The sequence below is a fragment of the Leptonychotes weddellii genome, chromosome 6 (assembly GCF_054177405.1).
Source record: "Leptonychotes weddellii isolate Sample4059 chromosome 6, ASM5417740v2, whole genome shotgun sequence".
NCBI classification, from domain to species: domain Eukaryota; kingdom Metazoa; phylum Chordata; class Mammalia; order Carnivora; family Phocidae; genus Leptonychotes; species Leptonychotes weddellii.
This window is the reverse complement of record NC_138374.1, coordinates 95,330,370-95,351,971: the sequence shown is the minus strand read 5'-3', so window position 1 is coordinate 95,351,971 and position 21,602 is coordinate 95,330,370. Positions and strand designations below refer to the sequence as shown.

General features: G+C 43.8%; 1 protein-coding gene across 8 annotated transcripts in view; it reads right to left on the bottom strand.

Annotated features, from left to right (window-relative positions):
- FAM20B (FAM20B glycosaminoglycan xylosylkinase) overlaps positions 1-21,602 on the bottom strand; it is a 43,937-nt gene that overhangs the window by 9,491 nt on the left and 12,844 nt on the right. For 7 of the 8 annotated variants that reach the window (XM_081824686.1, XM_081824690.1, XM_081824688.1 and 4 more), the window contains 3 exons: positions 19,436-19,945; positions 14,050-14,136; positions 10,302-10,411 (listed from right to left, as the gene is read on the bottom strand). In XM_081824686.1, the coding sequence (XP_081680812.1) occupies positions 10,302-10,411; positions 14,050-14,136; positions 19,436-19,812 (574 nt within the window). In that variant the 5' untranslated portion in view covers positions 19,813-19,945. The remainder of the gene's footprint in view (positions 1-10,301; positions 10,412-14,049; positions 14,137-19,435; positions 19,946-21,602) is intronic. The other variant, XM_081824693.1, reaches the window with a different exon arrangement.

The following is a 21,602-nucleotide window of genomic DNA, read 5'->3' as shown; positions in this document are numbered from 1 at the left end:
GCCAGAATAAATCTTGTGGTGTTGAATTAGAACTGGACTGGAGTGATCGGTCGGAAGAGAGATATAGAAAAAGATACAGATGCTTGTGTGTGTGTGTGTGTGTGTGTGTGCGTGCGTGTACAGCTTTCCTCCCTCTGTCCCTCAAGAGAGCCTAGAAACAATGGAGACCAGGCAGCAATGGCAGTAAACACCTAGCACTCACACATCAGTTTCTAAATATCATTTTACTACTGTATTAAAGGGACCCAGGGCTCCTTGGAGAAACAGGTGACTCTAGGGCTGGGGCAAAGAAAGTACAAGATGGGCCTGCGTCCAACTGCTATGCCAGGGTAAGGAAGCACTCAGAGAACGATGGGGACATTCCAAAGGACCCACGAGACAGTGTGTAGGAGTTCCCGCTGGTCAAATCTGGGACAGCTTGAGCATCAAAATAAGTAACAGCAAATCATAACTGAGTAAATTAAGAGTCTGAGAGTTCATAGTGATATACTCCAAAGCACTCCGTTAATAAAATACTTATTAATTGGACACTGGAGAAACCTTACAGAGACCTACCATCTTAATCAAGGGACACAAGCTCATATCACCAGTAATGGGACACAGCGACAAATCTCCATCGTGGGCCTCCTGACAGGATGTACCGAGAAAAGGACAAGAGCACTTCTCTGGTATTCCCGCCAGCATTTTTAAATCATGAGGAAATGTCAGAAACACTCAAATAAAGAGGCAGTCTTTAAAGTAACTGACCTGCACTCTTACCGAATGTCAAGGTCACAAAAAAATAAGGAGAGTGAGGAACTGTTCCAGAAGGTCAGAGGTTAAAACGACATGACAACGAACACAACATGTGATCCTAGAGTGAGTTCTGGACTTCTACAGGGCATTATAGGGACAAGTGGCAAAATCTGAACAGGGTCTGCGGGTTAGATGCTGCTGCTGCATCAGTGTGCATCTCTCGCTGTCGATGACCGGATGCGGCTGTGCAGGAGAGGGTCCTGGTGATCAGGAAGTACCGAAGTCTTCACACGCTGGTGTAAGGAGTATTCATGTCGCACGTTATTCTCAAATGGTCTGAGAGTGTTACTAATTAAGGAATCTGGGGGACTCTGGATCATCTCTGCAACTTTTATATAAATTCCAAATTATCCCAAAAAGTGTAAGAAACAAAACGATCTAAAAAAGTTAAGTAATGCCTTCTCGGTGCTCCATCCCTATTAAATACAGCCATCAAAGGAGCTGATTTCCTGCCTGTAAACCCCTCACATACTCCTTTAATGACTGTTCGGTTCTCACGCACGTGTGTCCCTGAAGAGACGAGCAGCCCTCAAGCCTTAGTGTTTCCAACCCCTGGTACAGCGCACACTCCACACGCACCCGCAAAACTGATGCTATCATTCTTCTACCTTAAAAACGTTTCTAAGTAAAGAATATTTGAACTGATGGAACAATATACCACATATATAATGTTTATAATTATAAAAATATAAACTTATAAATTTAACTTGATCCCATCAAAATACCAACAGATCTTTTACAGGTTAAAATGGGATTTTTTTTTTTTTAGATTTTATTTATTTATTCATGAGAGATAGAGAGAGAGAGGCAGAGGCAGAGGGAGAAGCAGGCTCCCCGCGGAGCAGGGAGCCCGATGCGGGACTCGATCCCAGGACCCTGAGACCATGACCTGAGCCGAGGGCAGATGCTTAATGACTGAGCCACCCAGGCGCCCCGGATTCGCTTAACCGACTGAGCCACCCAGGCGTCCCAAAATGGATTTTTTTTTTAAAGATTTTATTTATTTGAGAAAGAGAGAGACAGAGCACAGAGGGAGAGTGAGACAGAGAAGCAGACTCCCTGCTGAGCAGAGAGCCTGATGCGGGGCTTGATCCCAGGACCCTGAGACCATGACCTGAGCCGAGGGCAGATGCTTAATGACTGAGCCACCCAGGCGCCCCGGATTTTTTTTTTTTTTAAGATTTTATTTATTTACTTGAGAGAGAGAGAGCAAGCGAGAGAGAGAGTATGAGCCAAGGGGTGGGGAGAGGAAGAAGCGACTCTCCACTGAGCAGGGAGCCCGACATGGGGCTCGATCCCAGGACCTGAGCCGAAGGCAGACACTTAACTGACTGAGCCACCAAGGGCCCCTAGAAAGGATGATTTTTAAGGTTATAAGGAAAAAGAAAGAACTGCTAGCAAACTCTTAAATAGCAAAGAGAGGGGACTAATCTTACCAGGTATCAAAACAGATCAACTCATGAACAGATAGGAGCAGAACAGAAAATCCAGAAATGAAAATACATAGAAACAAAAATTTATTTCAGTGGAAAAAAAACCCCAACCAGCTGGAACCATACTTCATTCCACATACTAGGATAAGTTCTAAAACTATGACAAAAACTTAAACGTGAAAAAACTATAAAAGTACTTAAAATAAAAAAGGCGGAATTCTTCCATAATCTTTGAGTAAGCAAGGCTATGATTCACAATCAGAAAATCTCTAAGAAAAGATGGACCGATTACATTAAAAACAAACAAAAATGTCTATAAGGCAAAAAAAAAAAAAAAGAAAGAAATTACCATAAGCAAAATCAAAAGAAATTAAAGAATTGGGAAAAAATATTTATATCACAAAGGACTATTTTCCCTGTGTATGAACTCCTATACACTGAGAAGATCAGGGGCAGAGCTGAAAGTGAACAAAGGATACACAAAGACAGGTAAAAGAAAATACAAATGCCTCTTGAATATAAAGCTGCTACACGTGAAACAGACAAAAGCCAAAGTCGGGAAACATGCCTTTGGTGCCACTGGCGGAACAGAGACCTTCTCACGCGTCACTACCAGGTACATAACCTGGTTCAACATACACGTGCCCTGTGACCCAGTGCTTTCACTTCTGGATATATTTGATCATGTGTGAAGTAACGTCTGTTCGTGTTAATTCTGGGCAACACTGGTTGTAAAAAAAGGATTGGAACATGTATGTGTACTAAAGGTCTGGTTAAATGAATTATGGTAGATCCATACGACGCATTACTTTGCAGCTGGTAACAACAAAAGAACGAAGAAGCTCTTTATGTGATAATAGATAGATTTCCAAGATCTGTTAGGTAAAAGATGTATCAGATAAAAGAATAAGATGCGGAAGTATGTACAGTGTGACATGTTTTATATAATGGCAGTTAAATAAAAATATATATTCCTATTTCGTACAGAAAGGACATAAAGAAATTACCAAGAGAGATGACCACTGGGAGGAAGGAGAAGGAACAGAGGGATGAAAGGAAAACTTTTCATTGCAATCTTTCTTTTTATTTATTTAATTTTATTTTTTTTAAGATTTTATTTATTTGAGAGAGAGAATGAGAGATAGAGAGCACGAGAGGGAAGAGGGTCAGAGGGAGAAGCAGACTCCCCGCTGAGCAGGGAGCCCGATGTGGGACTCGATCCCGGGACTCCAGGATCATGACCTGAGCTGAAGGCAGTCGCTTAACAACTGAACCACCCAGGCGCCCCTCTTTTTTTTAGATTTTATTTATTTATTTGACAGAGAGAGAGACAGCAAGAGAGAGAGGTAACACAGCAGAGGGAGTGTGAGAGGGAGAAGCAGGCTTCCCACGGAGCAGGGAGCCCGATGCGGGGCTCGATCCCAGGACCTGGGATCATAACCTGAGCCGAAGGCAGACGCTTAACAACTGAGCCATCCAGGCGCCCCTTATTGCAATCTTTCTAATATTTTTTAAAAATTTTGAGTTATGTGAATGTATTACTGATTCAAAAAACAATTAAAAAACAAAGCAAAACACTGCTTGGCGTAGGAAACCTGCTGCCTACACAATAAAATCCAAAGTCCTGAGTTTGATAAGACCCTTCATAAGTGAATGGAGTATGGTGTATTGGTTGAGTGGGAAGTAGGGTCATGTTTCTGGGATTAAAATATGGACCATCAACAGTCATTAGACGTGAGACTTTGGGCATGTGATTTTACCTCTCTAAGCTTTCTCTGTAAAATGGATACCACTCCCCTAGCACTGGGTTGTGAGGAGTAAATGAGATAGATAAATCCACAGTAATGCTCAGCACAAAGCCTGACAGTGTCAGAGACCAATCAATGCCGGCTATTTATTATTAATAATCTTGCTCCAATCTCTTTCCAGACTTCAATATCCCCGTTTACCTAGGCTCCGAAATCTTTTATTTCCTGGATTTTGTAACTTTTATAACTGGTTTTCTGATCAACAACTTGGTCTCTGTGCTCTCCTTGGATGAACTACCACCTCTAATAACCAAATCTAAACCTCCAGCCCACACTTCTCTCCTAAGCTGTAGACTAAGTCTAAAGCATCTAAATGACTAGTCAACATTTACTCCTGGATGCTCCTGTCAAGGTAAGATTCTGTACCCAATTCCATTGTGGAGAACTGCATTCTTGGACACCAGCTGGGTATCCCACAATTCCACTCAATTCTGACACTGTCTACCCAGAGACAGGAACCGATCCCACAGGTTGAAAGGTCGGGCCCACGAGACTGTGCTCCAATTCAGAGGCCAGCTGCAAGTCTGGGTTGTCACCTGCGCTCTGACTGGCTGGCTTACAAATCTGAGGTTTCCATGAACCCCATCTTGGGGTTTGGTTAACTTGCTAGGGCAGAAGAATATACAATAGGGAAAGGACAGTCTCTTCAGTATATGCTATTGGGAACACTGGACAGCCATATGCAGAAGAATGAAACTGGACCACTATCTTACACCACAGACAAACATCAACTCGAAGTGGACTGAAGACTTGAACGTAAGACCTGAAACTATAAAACTCCTAGAAGAATACACAGGCAGTAAGCAGCTCCCTGACATTGGTCTGGGTGATGAGGTGATGATTTTTTTGGATATGACACCAAGAGCAAAAGCAACAAAAGTGAAAACGAACAAGTAGGACTACATCAAACTAAAAAGCTTCTGCACAGCCAAAGAAACCATTGACAAAATGAAAAGGGGCTAGTATCCAAAATATATAAAAAACTCCTAGAACTCAACAGCAAAAAACAATCTGATTAAAAAATGAGCAGAAGATCTGAGTAGACATCTTTCCAAAGAAGACTGGAAAGATTGGTGAGGATATGGAGAAAAGGGAAGCCATGTGTACCATTGGTGGGAATGTGAATTGGCGTAGCCACTATGGTAAACACTATGGAGGTTTCTCAAACAACTGAAAAATGGGACTACCATATGATCCAGCAGTTCTACTTCTGAGTATCTGAAAAAAAGAAAAGAAAAGAAAATACTAACTTGAAAAGATATCTGCACCTCCATGTTCACCGCAGCATTATTTATAATAACCAAGATATGGAAACAACCTAAGTGTCCACTGATGAGTGAATGAAGATGTGCCATATATGCACAATGGAATATTATTTGGCTATAAAAAAAAGAATGAAATCTTGCCATCTGCAACAACATGGATGGACTTTGAGGGCATTATGCTAAATGAAACAAGTCAGACAGAGAAAGACAAATACCGTATGTTCTCACTTACACGCAGAATCTAAAAACAAAAACAAAAACAATCCAAAACCAAGTTCTTAGATACAGAGAATAGACTGGTAGCTGCCAGAGGTGGGTGAAATGGATGAAGGGGTCAAAAGGCACAAACTTCCAGTTATAAGATAAGTAAGTCCGGAGATGGAAAGTATAGCATGGCGCCTATAGTTAATAATACTATAATGAAAATTGCTAAGTGAATAGATCTTAAGAGTTCTCATCACAAGAAAAAAATTCCGTAACTATGTACAGTGATGGATGTTAACCAGATGCTGTGGTGATCATTTCACAATATATAAAATTTCAAGTCATTACAATGCATACCTGAGACTAATATAAATGTTGTATGTCAACCATACCTCGATAAAAAAAAAATTGCTGGGGAGGCTCACAGGACTCAGGAAACCAGTTTACTCACTAGATTACTGGTTTATTACAAAGGATACATGTCGAAAGCCTGACAGATACACAGGGCAAGGTCCCAGACCCAGGAGCTTCTGTTCTCATGGAGTTCGGGGCCTGGCCAGTGACACATGGTTGGTTCACCAACCTGGAAACTCCCAAACCCCATACTATTGTGATTTTTATGGAGGCTTTCTCACGTAGGCATGATCTATTACTAACTTTATTCTCAACCTCTCTCCCCTCTCTGGAGGATGGGAGGTAGGGAGCTGAAAATTCCAAGCTTCCAATTATGGCTTGTTTTTCTGGTGACTAGCCCACTTGTGGAGTCACCTCATTAGAATAAGAGCTATTACTTGTGCTCTTATGGCTTAGGAATTTACCAGGGTTTTACGAGCTCTGCTCTGTGTGTCCGGCACCTGAAGCAGAGACCAATACATGTATTTCTTGTTATTTCACACAAGGAAACAAAATGTCCAAAATTTGATTCACGATCTTCCTCCTCTTCACACATTCCTAAGGCAGCTAACAGCTTTGTTATACACTGAGTCATCCAATCCAGGAACTGGGGAGTCATTCTTAATTTTTTCTTTCTCCCTCAGTTGTCCCACTCAGCCCAAATGTTCACCAAATTCGTTCCATTCTAATTGCTGAGGGTCTCTTAACGCTTCCTCCCCACTGTCCTTGCTCGAGCCGTGACTCGCCCTGCACCTGTGGGGGTACGGCAGCTGCCACGTCCTTCCAGCCCTCACCTCACCCCCCTCCCAGGGCGGCCTCCACGATGCTGCCGCGGCTGGTCTTCCAGCACTCCAATCTGATTTTCCCAAGCTCCAGCTCTTTCCATGGCCTCCGAGTGTCTAAGGAAAAAGTGTCCCATTCTAAGCCTGCTGCACGAGGCCCGTCGGTGACATCATCCTGACCACCTGCCTTCCTCCCTCACCAGCCCCACATCTCCCTTCACTTCGGCTCAACTACACAGTCCCCTGAGCTTGCCACGGGCTTCTCTCACTTCTCGTCACCCTTGTCTACGTGCTGTCCTCCACCTGAAGCAGGGTTAACTCAGAGCCTGTGCACTGGATGGGAACAAAATTCTTATTTTCATTAACTTCTTTTTTTTTTTAAAGATTTATTTATTTTTGAGAGAGAGCATGTACGAGTTGAGGGGGGAGGGGCAGAGCGAGAGGGAGAGAGAGACTCTGTGCTGAGTGTGGAGCCCGACATGGGGCTCAATCCCATGACCCTGAGATCACAACCCGAGCTGAAATGAAGAGTTGGATGCTTAGCTGACTGAGCCACTCAGGCGCCCCTTTACTTTCATTAACTTCTATCTGAAACTCAGCATTCCTTCAATTATGATAGTAGGAAGCAAACCATGGTGGTATTAGCATTACCTGTGACTTTTTCACCAGAAGAAACCACAGATTTTTCATAGCATATCAACCATTGCTGCAGACACTGCAAAGTATCATTTATACTCAGTCTGAAATTATGAGTTACTGGATCACTGCTAGATCTGTTATTTAATGTGTTAAATAATAACGAAGCACATGCTAGTATATTGCAAACTTTGAATTTTTGATAACAAAACCAGATTTCAGTATTATTGGTTTCATTTGTAAGTCTATGTATTCGAATGTATGCATTTAAAAACACTATTGTGAGGAAAGATCCCCAAGCTTCTCTAGTATGCCAAGAGTCCATTGTACAAAAAAGGTTAAGAGTCTCAACACCGGGGCGCCTGGGTGGCTCAGTCGGTTGAGCGACTGCCTTCGGCTCAGGTCATGATCCCGGAGTCCTGGGATCGAGTCCCGCATCGGGCTCCCGGCTCGGCAGGGAGCCTGCTTCTCCCTCTGACTCTCCCCCCTCTCATGCTGTTTCTCTCTCGCTCGTTCTCTAATAAATAAATAAATAAAATCTTTAAAAAAAAAAAAAAAAGAGTCTCAACACCTAGGACGTTCTTTCCACTGTACCTCCCTGGGGGATTGCTATTCTCCCTTTAAGACCTGGATGAAACACCACCTTCACCAAGGAACCAACACCTTGACCCGTGCATCTCCCCTTTCCGTCCACACTGTCACAGGCCCTCTGTACATGTCTGGTTTCCCCACCAGACAAAGCTCCTTGAAGGCAGGGAGGTGTCATTCATTTCTGGATATTCAGCACCTAGTTCAGAGCCTACCACACAGAAGTGAAATAAAATTGTGTTGAAGGAATATAAGCAGATGAAATATGTGACAGTCTGAAAATCCAGGTCTGAATCCTGGCTAAGAGGTAGTAGCTATGTGACTCAGGAAAGTCCTCGAACTCTTCTGAGCCTCTTTCTCAGTATAAAATGTGGGTAAATCTCCCTTACTTACTGCACTCTTTTGTTAAGAGGATCAAAACAAGGTAACTGTGTGAAAGTGCTTTGTCAAGCTGCAAGGGTTATGCAGAATTTAGTTGTTATTATATCAAGTTATCTAAAAATACCAAGTTATCTAAGAACATATTTTTAAAAATTGTGCTAAGGTCAGCTCATTATTTAAAGCCTATCTCCCGTGCAATCCCTCTATCTGCCCGAATGTTTGTGTACCCCCAAATTCAGATTTGAACCCCTAATCCCAGTGTGGTGGTATCTGGAGGTGGGACTGTTGGGAGGAGCCCTCACGCTGGGATTAGTGCCCTTCTAAGAAGAGACAGGAGTGACGATTCCTCTCTCATTCTCTCTCTGCCGTGTGAGGACACAGCAAGACAGTGGCTGACTATAAACCAGGACGAGGGTCCTCACCAGAACCCAAGCGTGCTGGCACCCTGATTCGGACTTCCCACCTCCAGAACTGTGAGGAATAAATCTCTACTGTTTAAGCCACATCGTCCATGATTGTCTTGTGACGGCAGCCCCCACTAAGACCCCGCCCTGCACTGCAGGCTGTATCCAGGAGCTCATTCCCCGAAGGTACCAATCCTCTGTACTTTCAGGTCTTTAGGCCCTCGTTCTCATTATGACTTCCTATTATTTTGCCTCATGCCTTTTCCTCTTTGCTGCCTGGGTAGCTCTTATTGATTCTTCAATAATCAGTCTAGTGGCTAATAGCCTCCTCTACAAACCTTTGCCTGGCCTCTCCATCCCCCACACCTGGCACCATGTATGAGAGTTAACCTTCTGTGAGTTTCCAGAGAGCTGGGACTCTGGCCTATTCTTCCTGACCTCCTCTCATCCATCAGGAATTCATGTCTACCTGAGCATAAAATTGGACAAGCAAAAGTGATTAGAAAACATATGAAACAAATCAGTGACACCGTCCGCTTTGGATTATTTGTAAGAACAGCCTTAGCCTTAGCCTTGTAGGTTGAAATTCTGAAAGATGACTCTGTCACAAGTCCTTTAAATATTCAATTTCACCTCATTTCAAATATAAATCCATTCATTCTAGCAAAGCAAGGTGAAACCCATCTGGCAACGTCTGTTTCAACAGTCATATTGTAAAACAGAGCACTGTGTCATTGAGAATGTCACCACAATGAGGCTGAGACAAGAGACCCCGACCCCTCTGACTTCTTCCCATTCTCACTGTGTCCACGAGGAGAATAGGAGTAAGAATTTTAGCTCGGATGCCTTACTCAGAGCGAAAGAACAGAGGACTGAGGCCAGAGAGACCAGGGTCAAGTCCATGCACAGTGGGTTACAGGCTGACCCTTGCACGGTAGCAGGGCAATGGTGACCTTCCAGGCCCAAACCCAACCCTCCAAGGGCATTTCTGACCCTCCTTCAGAGCTGCCTTACAGTTCCCTCAATTCTAAAGAGACAGTTCCCAAGAAAGTACACGTATATGAAAAAACCACCAAGTCAATGATATACATACAATAACGGATTTAGGCCAAAATCTGAGTTTGAGATTTACTTTAAGATCAGGCAGCAGGAGAGGTGTCTGAATGGCTCAGTCGGTTAAGCGGCTGCCTTCGGCTCAGGTCATGTTCCCAGGGTCCTGGGATCGAGTCCTGCCATAAGGCTCTCTGCTCAGCGGGGAGCCTGCTTCTGCTCCCTTCCCCTGCTCATGCTTGCTCTCTCCCTTAAATAAATAAAACCTTAAAAAAAAAAAGATCAGGCAGAAGCAAGTAAAGTTATTACCTACTTACACTATCAGTAATTGACCTCACTTCCTAACTTCACAGACACAACCAAGTATGTTAGGGAAAATTTTCACTTTCTGGCCACCTACTGTTAGATCCATTACCCCCAGGAGCCTGAAAACAAGTGGCCCAATTTGCTTTTGTAGTCCCTTGAGTTCTTTAATTCTTAAAAGTCACAAACCAGCTTGCTCAATGATGTCCCACTTAACTTATTAACTATTCCCCTATTTAAATGTCCTCTATAATCTTACCTACGGTTAGGAAGGTGCTCAAGAGCTGCTCCGTGGCAACGGGCTTGATCTCTGTCCGTAGATTAACAAATCTGCCAACCACCAAGGGGGCTCGGCGGAAACCCAGAATCCTAGTTTGGGAGGTTGAAGAACAGAAGAGAAAAATCTTTGGGGGGTGTATTTTATAAAGTAGTCTTAGAAAAGATATTGCTGATTGGTAGGTATATATATGTATATTTATACTTATACATATTTTAAAGATTTTATTTTTTTAAAGTAATCTCTACCCCCAACGTGGGGCTTGAACTCACGACCCTGAGATCAAGAGTCCCATGCTCTACTGACTGAGCCAGGCCAGCACCCCTGCAGGTAAATATATTTTAAAGGTACATATATTTGGGCGCCTGGGTGGCTCAGTCGTTAAGCGTCTGCCTTCGGCTCAGGTCATGATCCCAGGGTCCTGGGATCGAGTCCCACATCGGGCTCCCTGCTCGGCAGGAAGCCTGCTTCTCCCTCTCCCACTCCCCCTGCTTGTGTTCCTGCTCTCGCTGTCTCTCTGTTAAATAAATAAATAAAATCTTTAAAAAAAAAAAAAAAGGTACATATATTTATAAGTTTAATATCAATATGTATGTAATGTATTTTAATATCCACTTCAGCAAAAAGGATAAGGCAAATCTAGCAAAATGTGAGCAACTGCTAAATCTGGGGAATGGGTACATGGGTTCATTAAACTATTCTAATTTGTTAGAAATTTTTCATAGTAAAACTTTTAAATAAATTTTAACAAAGCATCAAAAAAAATGGGCTTAAACCCATATAAAGGTTCAAAGCTTTGGATAAAAGCACACTGACAGAAAACTATATAGATTAATCTAAAAGGATAAGCCCATAGGACAACTAAATACAGATATATTTGAAGATACTTCTCTCCAATGGTCTAAAAATACAACCTTATAGTTGAGCAAAATCATTTTTTAAAAAATGAAATTTCCTGGCTAAAAAATACACACTCACTGAAGGAAAGTTGGAGGGGCAGAATTTGGAACATACAGAAAAGTTATGATGAAGAAAATAAAGATCATCCATAATTCCACAGCCCAGAAATAACTACTGACATTTTGGCATATGAGCATTTTTTCCTTTACACACATATATATAAACACATACATACACACTCTTGTGTACAGACACACAATCAAGATTATATTATATGCAGTTTTGTATCCTGCTTTTCACTCATCGTTATGAGCCTTTTCTCATGTCATGATAAAACCTTTCAAAACAGCTGCACAAAGAAATAATCCATTGTTCAGGGCTCCTGACTGTTTTACACTCAATCTTCAAAAAGCTACAAAAGCAAGTAGAGCAACAGATGGGTCAAAATAACAGAAAAATCGAGAGAACCTCCTGAGGCCAGAGAAGGTGGTTAAATCCTAATGTAATGGAGAAAAAGCAACCCAGAGCAGAAAAGGATCAGGAGCCATGGACGGCAAAGAGAGGGGGGAAGTCCTTTTTCTCCCCACTGACCACGCCAGGCCAACGACCAGCAGCCAGTGCAGTGCTGAGGGGCCATGTCACCTGAGCTCGGCTGGGGTAGCAGTTAACAAAACGGGTAGGGGGCTGGGCTAGAGAAGAACTTTCCGACTTTGAGGTAGGGAAGGACTTTTAAATGCAAGACCCCCCAGAGCACAATCATGAACTAAAACATTAGTATATTTAATTAACATCAAAGGGAGTGATTTCTGTACAAAGACTATTTCACTTTAAGTTAACAAATAGGTATTGTGATATGAAAAGATAAGGAGATGTTAAATTTTGCTAATAATAACTGGGGAAAAACAAATAACTAACAATGAGGTACCATTTTACATAGATTAACACAAATTCATGTGTTGGATGAAATACTGGTTTATGAAATATTGGTATAGATAGGGGAAAATGATCTTCATGCATTGCTGGTGCCCATCAATTGGGAAATAGGGTTTGGGAATGAAGACAACAGGGAAACAAATGAGCTCTTGGAAAGACTGATTCTAGCATGCCTTTAGGCGAGAAGCAGGATTTACCTAATTCTCTACCACTAGGTCCTAAAAGAGGCAATGAAAATTCATGGTATTGTGAACAAACATTTATTTAACCTTTTCCATTATCACTCGATATTTAGACTGCTACTAGTTTTTCTTTTTTTTTTTTTTTAAATATTTTATTTATTTATTTATTTGACAGAGAGAGACACAGCGAGAGAGGGAACACAAGCAGGGGGAGTGGGAGAGGGAGAAGCAGGCTCTCCGCTGAGCAGGGAGCCCGATGCGGGACTCGATCCCAGGACCCTGGGATCATGACCCGAGCCGAAGGCAGACGCTTAACGACTGAGCCACCCAGGCGCCCCTGCTACTAGTTTTTCACTACTGAAAACTCTACGGCTAAGATCCTGAATATGTAACTTTGGATTTCATTACTTCTCCAGGGTACTTCCTAGAAATACCTTCCTAGAAATATCTTAGATATTTGAGTAAAAAGGTAGTTACTCATCCAAAGGGTAGGAGCATTCAGGTTTCCAATACATAATGCCAGAGTTCTTCAAAAGATTGAACTGATTAACAATGCCACAAGCTGCATCGGAATCTCAATGCATTCCTGCCAATAAAATACTGTTGTTTTTTTTTTTTTAAATCCTGCCATTTTTAGCAGAAGAAAATAGTATCCCATTGTTTCAATTGGATTTGTTCTTGTTATTGGTGAGGATGAACCACCGCCAACCCCCCCCCCGCCATATTTATCAGCAACTGATAATTTCTATTCACTCAATTGTGTCCTTAGATCATTTTCTATTAAAGTTTTAGCATATATATAGATTTGTATAAACATTTATATATTAAGGTTGTTAATGCTTGGATTACATTGGATTCAAGTATTTTCTCATTTGATGTTTCCTGATATAGGAGTTAATTGTATTTAGCTGAGTCTGCTGAATAGCTTTTCCTTTGCAATTTTTCAATTATTGCTTTTGTGCCTAGAAAATCCTTCCTAATCCAGAAAAAGACAAAAATTCACCTTTATTTTCTTCTGGTTTTCTTTATATATTCATTTAACAAATATTGTGAATATTTCTTTTGAAGTCTGTCAATATGCCCTGATGGCGATGTTGCTCAGACGGGGAAGTGGGCTACCAGACATTCCTGTTACCAGGCTCCCGGCTAGCCCAGCCCCGTGGTGAAAAAAATATTAATCTTCCTAGTTAGCTTACACATTTCGAATGTATATCCATCTTTCTTTTGGAATTATTCTGGTTACTGAAGCCAAGCATATTTTGTATGAAGGCCAATTCATTATATATGTCATGCTGTATGCTTCTAGCATATGGGGATAAGTCTTACTTACTTAAAACAAAATAAAGCAAAACAAACAAACCAAAAAAACAGTACTCTCAGGCCCAATTAATGATGAATTCAATTTAGGGACTTGAGTTCCAACTCTGGTTTTCATCCTGCCATTGTATTTACCAAGAATATCTTCACTCATGGTGGTATACCAGAATGAAATGACCTTAAATAGTATAAAGTGAAGATATCTACTCTGGTATTCCGAGAACCACCCAGATTGCAAAGGACTCGTGCAAATTTAGTGGAATCCGTCCATCAGCTATCTCAAGTAGGTACCAAGTGGAAGTTATGAGTGTTGCTCCCTTTAGGAGTCCACAAGTCCTCTCCAAGAGGTTTTTAAAAAAGGAAACAAAGCAAACGTAACCCTCCATGATGACACATACCTGTCCAAATGAAAGGCTGCTACCTCTGCATTGTGTCTATCATAACCAGCATAGGGCTCCCCTTCTACCACATAGTCTCGGTTATACCTGCAGAGTGAATGGGAAGCACAGATGTAGACGTGAATTACATCGGCACCGCACGAGAACGTTAGCAAGCCTGACTCCGCCCTATGGACACCTTCCCTGTCAAACCTGAGCAGTGGTGTGGATTCGGATCAATCACTGGTAGAGGGGGTGAAGATGAAGTGGAGAAGAGAAACTAGATTTCTCTATCTGCTGCAGCAGTCACTCTATGAATAAAACATGTGAGATGCTATTTCTACCCCTCTTTCCATGGAGTTTAAGTAAAACTCAAAGGTCATTTTCTGGAGGGCAAGGACTATCTCTGTGTCTCTACCTATAGTTGGTGCTTAATAAATGTTTGCTAACATTTTTATTAGACTGAACTGAAGAAACGAAGGGAAACATACAATTAAAATGTTTGTGTTACCAGAATGGCTATGGCAAGGCTTATAAGAGAAGTTTAAATTTCTTGGAAATAAACGGTCTTGATATGCCTCAGTGTTCGTTTAATGAGTAAGCAAAGGTGCATTTGAAAAAAGCTGTTTGAATAACCATCCTCTTTTTCTGTGTTTACATTTATGATGATGTAGCGGCAGGAATATTGGACTGGCGTGACAGCCAGGTGTATGGTTCTGTCATTACCTGTCTGGGTAACCTTGAGCTAAACTATTCTCTTCTCTGGGTCTTAGATTCTACATCTATAACATACTAGGGGCTGGACTAGGGGGCAATTTCTAAGATCTCTTTCATCTCAAACTCCACTCTGATGATTTTTCCATCACATGCATGACATAAACAAAAGATAATAAAAGCTGGCATACTTCTGTCTACCAATCATAAAGACAGATACCATTTAATGGTTAATCGGGAAGAAAGAGACACTAAATCCGCTTATGACCTCTACTGTTCGCCTGCATTTCCCCGAATCAAAAGACCTATTAGGCTTTACAGGCAAGTGTAAAATAGAAATGAACGGAAGCTGGAGGGGAGAGGAGCTGCTCTGCTGGGGACACCTGGATGGGGGGAGTGGGAGACGGTGCTGTCAAAGGCTGTGAGCTTCAGTGTAAATGACCTTGGCATCTAAAGTGAAACAAACCATGCCCACAAAATACCTTTTCAAGGCAAAGTGATGGAACACTTCTGTCAGAAGACAGCCGTGCGTCACCCCCCAGTTGGAGGCCAGTTTCTTCTTAGTATGGTCCGTATCCTCAAGCGTCGCTTGCTCATTCCTAGTGTCAAAGCATTGGTCAGGCTACCTAGGATTCCACTGGCTGCCTCCCCAGTAAAGCCTCCATTTTTAAACAGAACTGCAGCAAAAGCTGACATTATTCGAGCACGTCTCTCTCCACCACAGCTGCAGGCTGTCCGCAGAGCTGGGGGACAGTCCTGAACACTTTCTCTGTCGGGGCTCCAGCGGAGCCACAGGGACATGTGTGCACTGTGCGGTCCACTCCTTCCAGTGAAACATTCGAGAGCTTTCCAAAACCTCGAAAGGTGGCTCGGAGTGGAATGTTAAACCCTAGGGGAATCCAGGGACGTTGGGGGTGGCCTGGAGGGGAAGGGAGGGAAAGAAGAGGGAAGGAATAAGAATGAAAGAGCTGCGGCAGAGTCAGGAGGTCTGACTCCCCGGCTCCCCGTGGGCTGTGTGAACCATGGCGCGTCCCAACACTGCGTCTCACCCGTCAAAGGAGCAGCTGGCCCGGCCGGCCCATCCCCAAGGTCCCTTCCCACACACGCTAGGATCACTCACTCACGTCTCCCCACTCTGAGGCCTACCCTGCCATCTTGTTGCCTTCCCACCGTAACTGCAGGCTTTGCCTGTGAAAGCCCATCTACTTCCAGAAGGCCGACAGCTACACTGAGGAAAAAAAAAAAAATCACTTTTCTAATGTGAGGCAAAACGTGCAAATAAAAGCATCACTGTCTTCCCATAAATTCCACCCACCACGCACGCCTCCTGTCTCTGACAGGAGGACACGGCCATCCGGGCTCCGGAAGCGCAGGAACCACAAGTGGCTCGTAAAGAAGGGTGCACGTGCCGCCGCAGCAGCAGGGACATGGGGCCTCCTCTCAGCAGAGAGTGATCCATCTTGTCACTGGCAGAGCAGCAAAATTCATACAGTAACTGCCAATAAATCACTCCTACCCTTCTGCTGAAGGACATCGGCGTCTGACCAAGGACATTAATTTGCACTTACACTAGGACTAAATAGCCTCGGAGGCCCCCAGGGTCAGAATAGCAATTTGCTGGGCGTCTCGGGGCCAGAGTCAATTTCTACAAGCACTGAGACGTGTACCCACCGTCCGCAGCCTGTGACAGTGCCGGGTGTAACCAGCACAGGTCGGCGTGGGCCGTGACCGAGGGCGTGACCCCCCCCCACCGCAGGGCCCCTGCAGGTGGTGGGTGGGGGGAGGACAGTTCCCTGGGGCTGGGAGTGATGTGGGCTGGGGGGGTGCGGGGACCAGTGGGGCAGGAATCAAGAGCAGGGTGTAGAGGGGAGGACTGGACTGCCAGGGGTGGACCATGACGCTGTGGAGGCTGGGTTTTGTCCAGTGAGCAACGGGCGGTCCCTGGACGTTTTAAAGCTGGGAACACAGTGCTCACATGGGCATTTGGAGGGGGAATGAAAGGGGCCCTCAGCAGGGTGTGGTAGAGGGAGGTAAGGGGACGGCTGCGGTGGTGGAAAGAGACGGGAGATGAAGCGACAGTGACCAGGTTAGTTTGTGCGGTTCTCTGCTGCCACCTCCCGTGGTCACCAGCCGGGCCTCCCCTCCCTCCACTTCTACCCGGTCTGAACACCCTGGGCCTCCCTGCCAAGCGCCTGGACTAGCACGGACAGAGCGCACTACCCGAGCACCTGCCTTCTAACGCCTCCTGCTGGCCCACCTTACCCCCAGTGCCCCCTGTACAGATGGTGCTTGTGCAGGGGACATCCTCTTCTTTAAACACGAAATGCCCACAGCGCATCTCTGTACGCGAATTTCATTTTTGTTTTTAGTTTGCCTTCTTTCTGCTCACACTGCTGCTCGCCCAGGCCACCAACCAAGACGTCAAGGACTACATTTCAAAACTAAGCTAGTGATTTTTGATGATGGGTGCTGCATGTCATCACACTTACAGGAAGGCAAACAAACTGAAGAGAACTACACGTGTGTGGCAGAACACCAGCCACTCAGACTCAGATCCCAAAGCCACTTACGGCAGGATGACCCTGTCAAGTTAGTTACTCTCCCTCAGCCTCAGTTTCTTACTCTCTAAATAAGAGGTGTAACTGCCCACAGTTGTGATGGAGGCTGAAAGCATGGACAGAGACAAAAGTATTTAGTGTGGTGCCTGGTGAACGGTGTGCGTCCAATGGAAAATATATCGCAAGGCCCACGTAACCACACTTTTTCCACATCACCTGCCAATCAGACTTTTCTATTCTCCAAAAGCATACTGTATTTTTAACTTTCCTAATTTCCATGTCTTCCATACATCACACTTCCCAGTTCCAGGCAAATGCAGACTTCCTCCCTTTCTGGGATCCCAATAGATTTGCTCTCCGGCTGCCTATTACCTACTGATGGTAGGGTTGTGAAGACGGCTAAGCTAACTACTTTTGTCACAGTTGAATTTTGTACACCTTTACCCCATATTTCTTATCCCACCCCAGCAAGAGACTCAAAAGCTCTATTAAGGAATGAAAAAAACGTTTAGTACACAGAAAATTTCAGACATTACCAACTTTGAGAAAATTCACTGGTAACTAATTCCTGGCAAAAGAATATGAATCACCATCATGTTAATCTATTTCACATTCATATACTCACAGAAAACTATTTAAAAATTGCCACACCAATTATCTCAATAGAGCCTTTGAGAAGTCCCCAAGGGATCACTGTCTAACAACATACAACTCAGCTCACTTTCTCAGATTTTGGACTGAGGGAGCTAAAATGCTCAGTTCTCTCCTTAAAACAGGTAGAACAACAATAAGGCATCACTACACACATATCAGAATGGCTAAAATCCCAAACACTGACAACACAAAATGTTAGTGGAGTAACAGGAACTCTCATTTCATTGCTGGTGGGAATGCAAAAGAGTACAGCTACTTTGGAAGACAGTTTGGCAGTTTCTTACAAAATTAAACATACTCTTAGCATATGATCCAGCAATCATGCTCCTTGGTATTTAACCAAATGAGCTGAAAACTTCCATCTACAAAAAACGTGCACATGAATGTTTATAGTAGCGTTATTCATATTTGCCAAAATGTGGAAGCAACCAAGATGTTCTTCAGTAGGTAAATGGATAAACAAAATGTGGTACATCCAGACAATGCAATGCTGTTCAGTAATAAAAAGAAATGAGCATCAATCCACAAAAAGACGTGGAGGAAACTTAAATGCACATTGCTAAGTGAGAGAAGCCAATCCGAAAAGGCTACAAAGGTATGATTCCAATTATATAGCACTCTGCAGAAGACCAAACTATGGAGGCTGTAAAAAGATCAGTTGTTGCCAGGGGTTTTGGGGGGGGGGGGGCGGGAAACAGAAGGATGAGTAAGTGGAACATAGGGGATTTTTAGGGCAGGGAAGCTGTTCTGTAGGATACTGTAATGGTAGGTACTTGTCATTATATGTTTATCAAAATCCACAGAATGTACCACATGGAGTGTGAACCTTACTGCAAACAATGAACTTTAGCTCATAAATTAATACTGGCTCATCAACTGTAACAAATGTGCTACACTAATAGATGTCAATAATGGGGACACTGGGGGTAGGTGGGTGAGCTCTCTATACTTTCCTCTTGATTTTTCTGTAAACCTAAAACTGCTCCAAAAAATAAAGTTCATTAATTGAAACAAAACCCGTGTGAAAGAATCATAGCTTCAGTACTTCAAGGGGACTTTAGTCACCTGCCCAAACCCACTCCAGCTCTGGCTAACTCCGGCTCTACCGCAGCCCTGACATGTGGTTAGTTATCCAGCCTCCAACTGCACACTTTTGGTGACAAGTCACTTAGTTCCTAACCAGTTCATTTTGTATCGCTCACATCTGGCACAAAGCACACATTTGGTAAATTCAGAAATCAAGGAGAGCTTTAAGTGTAAAACGTTCAAGTCTTATACAGAACCAAAACACGTTCCCATAAATTGCCCCTACTCGAAGAATCATAGAACATTAAGAGCTAGAAAATACTTCAGAGATCTTGTGGTCTACTCTTCTCATTTTATTGAAGAGAACACCAAGAGAAGGAGATGAAGTCTTATATAAATTGCAAGCTATGTGAATCAACCAACTAGCACATAGAACTTCCAAGATGAAGACTTACCGTTTAGGTTTGAAGACAACTTTCTGTCCTCCTTCAAGTATGAGTAAGGCTTTCAGTTGTGTCCCTTTATAACCCACATCAGCTTTAATGATTTTCTTGGTGGCCATGGCATGCATGATTGCCCCCAGCTCTGGTGTCTCTTCTGGGTACACTTCCCGGGGAACCACCCACTGGGCTGCAATCTCCCAGGGAGACTGCAAGGTGTGGTCCAGCTTGGGCACCAGCTCCACCCGCAAGCCAGCCATCATTCTGTGAAAAGCCCTCTGGTCCTCTCGGTTTGCAGCTGATGTGTCTAGGTTGTCAATCAGGAAAACTTTGGTGAAGATAAAGATGACAAGAAGAATTGCTAACAGCACGACTCGCTGCTTTAGCTTCATGTTGACCTCTTTTCCTTCTCCCCTGACCCACTCTCTCTCACTTATCAAGGACAGCAGGTGGTGATGGTCAGCAAGGAGAGTCCATGATTATGCAGACTGGTCCATTTCTTCACTGGAGCGCCTCCCACAATTCCTGCAAGCCCAAGTACAAAGCAAAATTCAGTCAGAGATTCTGTCCCTTCCACCCCGGAATCTTTCACAAGCCTCCAACATATTACACATTGTTTTATCCTCGCTAATCCCATGCTTGAGAAGACCCAATAGTTTAAAACGAACTGGTGTGGGGAAGGACTTCATAGGTAAGAACCAGGTACAATAGAATTTTTAAAGCAAATTCTCCTGTTTAATAGGGTGCAGAGTCAGATCCATTGGACTGGCTACAAATTCCAGAACACCAACACAATGAGAAAAAGCACAACAAAAGCAACATGAAGAGACGCCTAACTCCTTCACTTTCATTTTTACCTTTCAAAATCCGTAATGGACTTTTGAACAAACCACCAGTATTAGGAAACTTTCCAGTTCTTATCTTCTCTAAATGTATGTTTTATGACATGTTGTAAGTCAGGAACTCCTAAAAACGCCACAGAGGATCCAGAGGAGAGCAGTAACTCCTCCGAATCCAAATTCCCAGCCACCCTGGAAGTGTCCTGTCTGTTGCTCACATACTTAAATACAACACCCAGACGTGTAGCTCTACTTCATCAGTCTTCCACTAATTATTTTTCAAAATTAAAATCCCTGTAAATTAGGGGTAATCAAACCTGGATAAATTAAGCAAAGGAAAAACATATCCCTATCCCATCTAGCTATTAGTAGAACACGACCAGAAAACGAAAGAAACCTGGTGCTACAGCAACACTATGGAGTCTGGACTGGTCGGGCACAGGACAAAGGGACTAATGCCACAGATGTCAAGCAGCACCTGCTTCCGGTGTGGAGCAGACCACACTCTGGTCGGGTCTCAAGCTCAGAGACTCCAAACACTAGATTTCTGCAAGGGTGTCAAGCACACACAGTTCAGTCTCACTTGCATGCTGACAGGTGGCTTTCCGCTCCGCGCACGAGCCTCCGTGCTGTATGCATATGGACGGCACAGCCCTGGGCTGAGACAAAGGGGACAGGAAGGTAACAGGGAGCGGCTTGACTCCAATTCCGTTAACAACTCAAACCATTAATCAAAGACATAATGCCGGTACAAACGACACGGCAGACTCGCACCCCAACTGGAGACCCCGTTCGTTTGCAGAAAGAGGCGGAAGGGGAGAGTCGAAGTCAAACTCTAATGGTCGCCAGCCACCTGTTTTGTGTCATCCTCATCTCCCGGGAAGTATATAACACTTCTAGCTGAAGCAACGGTAATTCAAGTGCACCCAGAATGCAATTGTGAGCGTAGCGAGTTTGGTGTGAAACTCAGCACAAGGGTTCTGTGGGATTACAGGTACGAGAAGTGCGAGGAGAGCGGATTTCAGAGGTTTCTGCTCGTCCCAGCACGACCTCAACCACACAGCTCCTCCAATGATCCGTTCCACAGGACACGTTGCGGCCACGGTGACAGAAGGTTAACGTGGAAATCTCACTGTGCCAGTGGTCCCTTTCTCAGCCCCTCCGGCTGCAGCGAGCGACAGGCCTGGGATACTTCTGGTGCAGAGGGGTAAGAAGGGTGGGCAGCCTTCCTCCTCCTAGAACGCATTCTTCAGGACTGAAATCTGGTTAACCCCTAAACTTCTAATGATGCTGCTCATTTCATTTAGCATAAATTCCTCCCTCAGGCTATAGAAACATTTCAT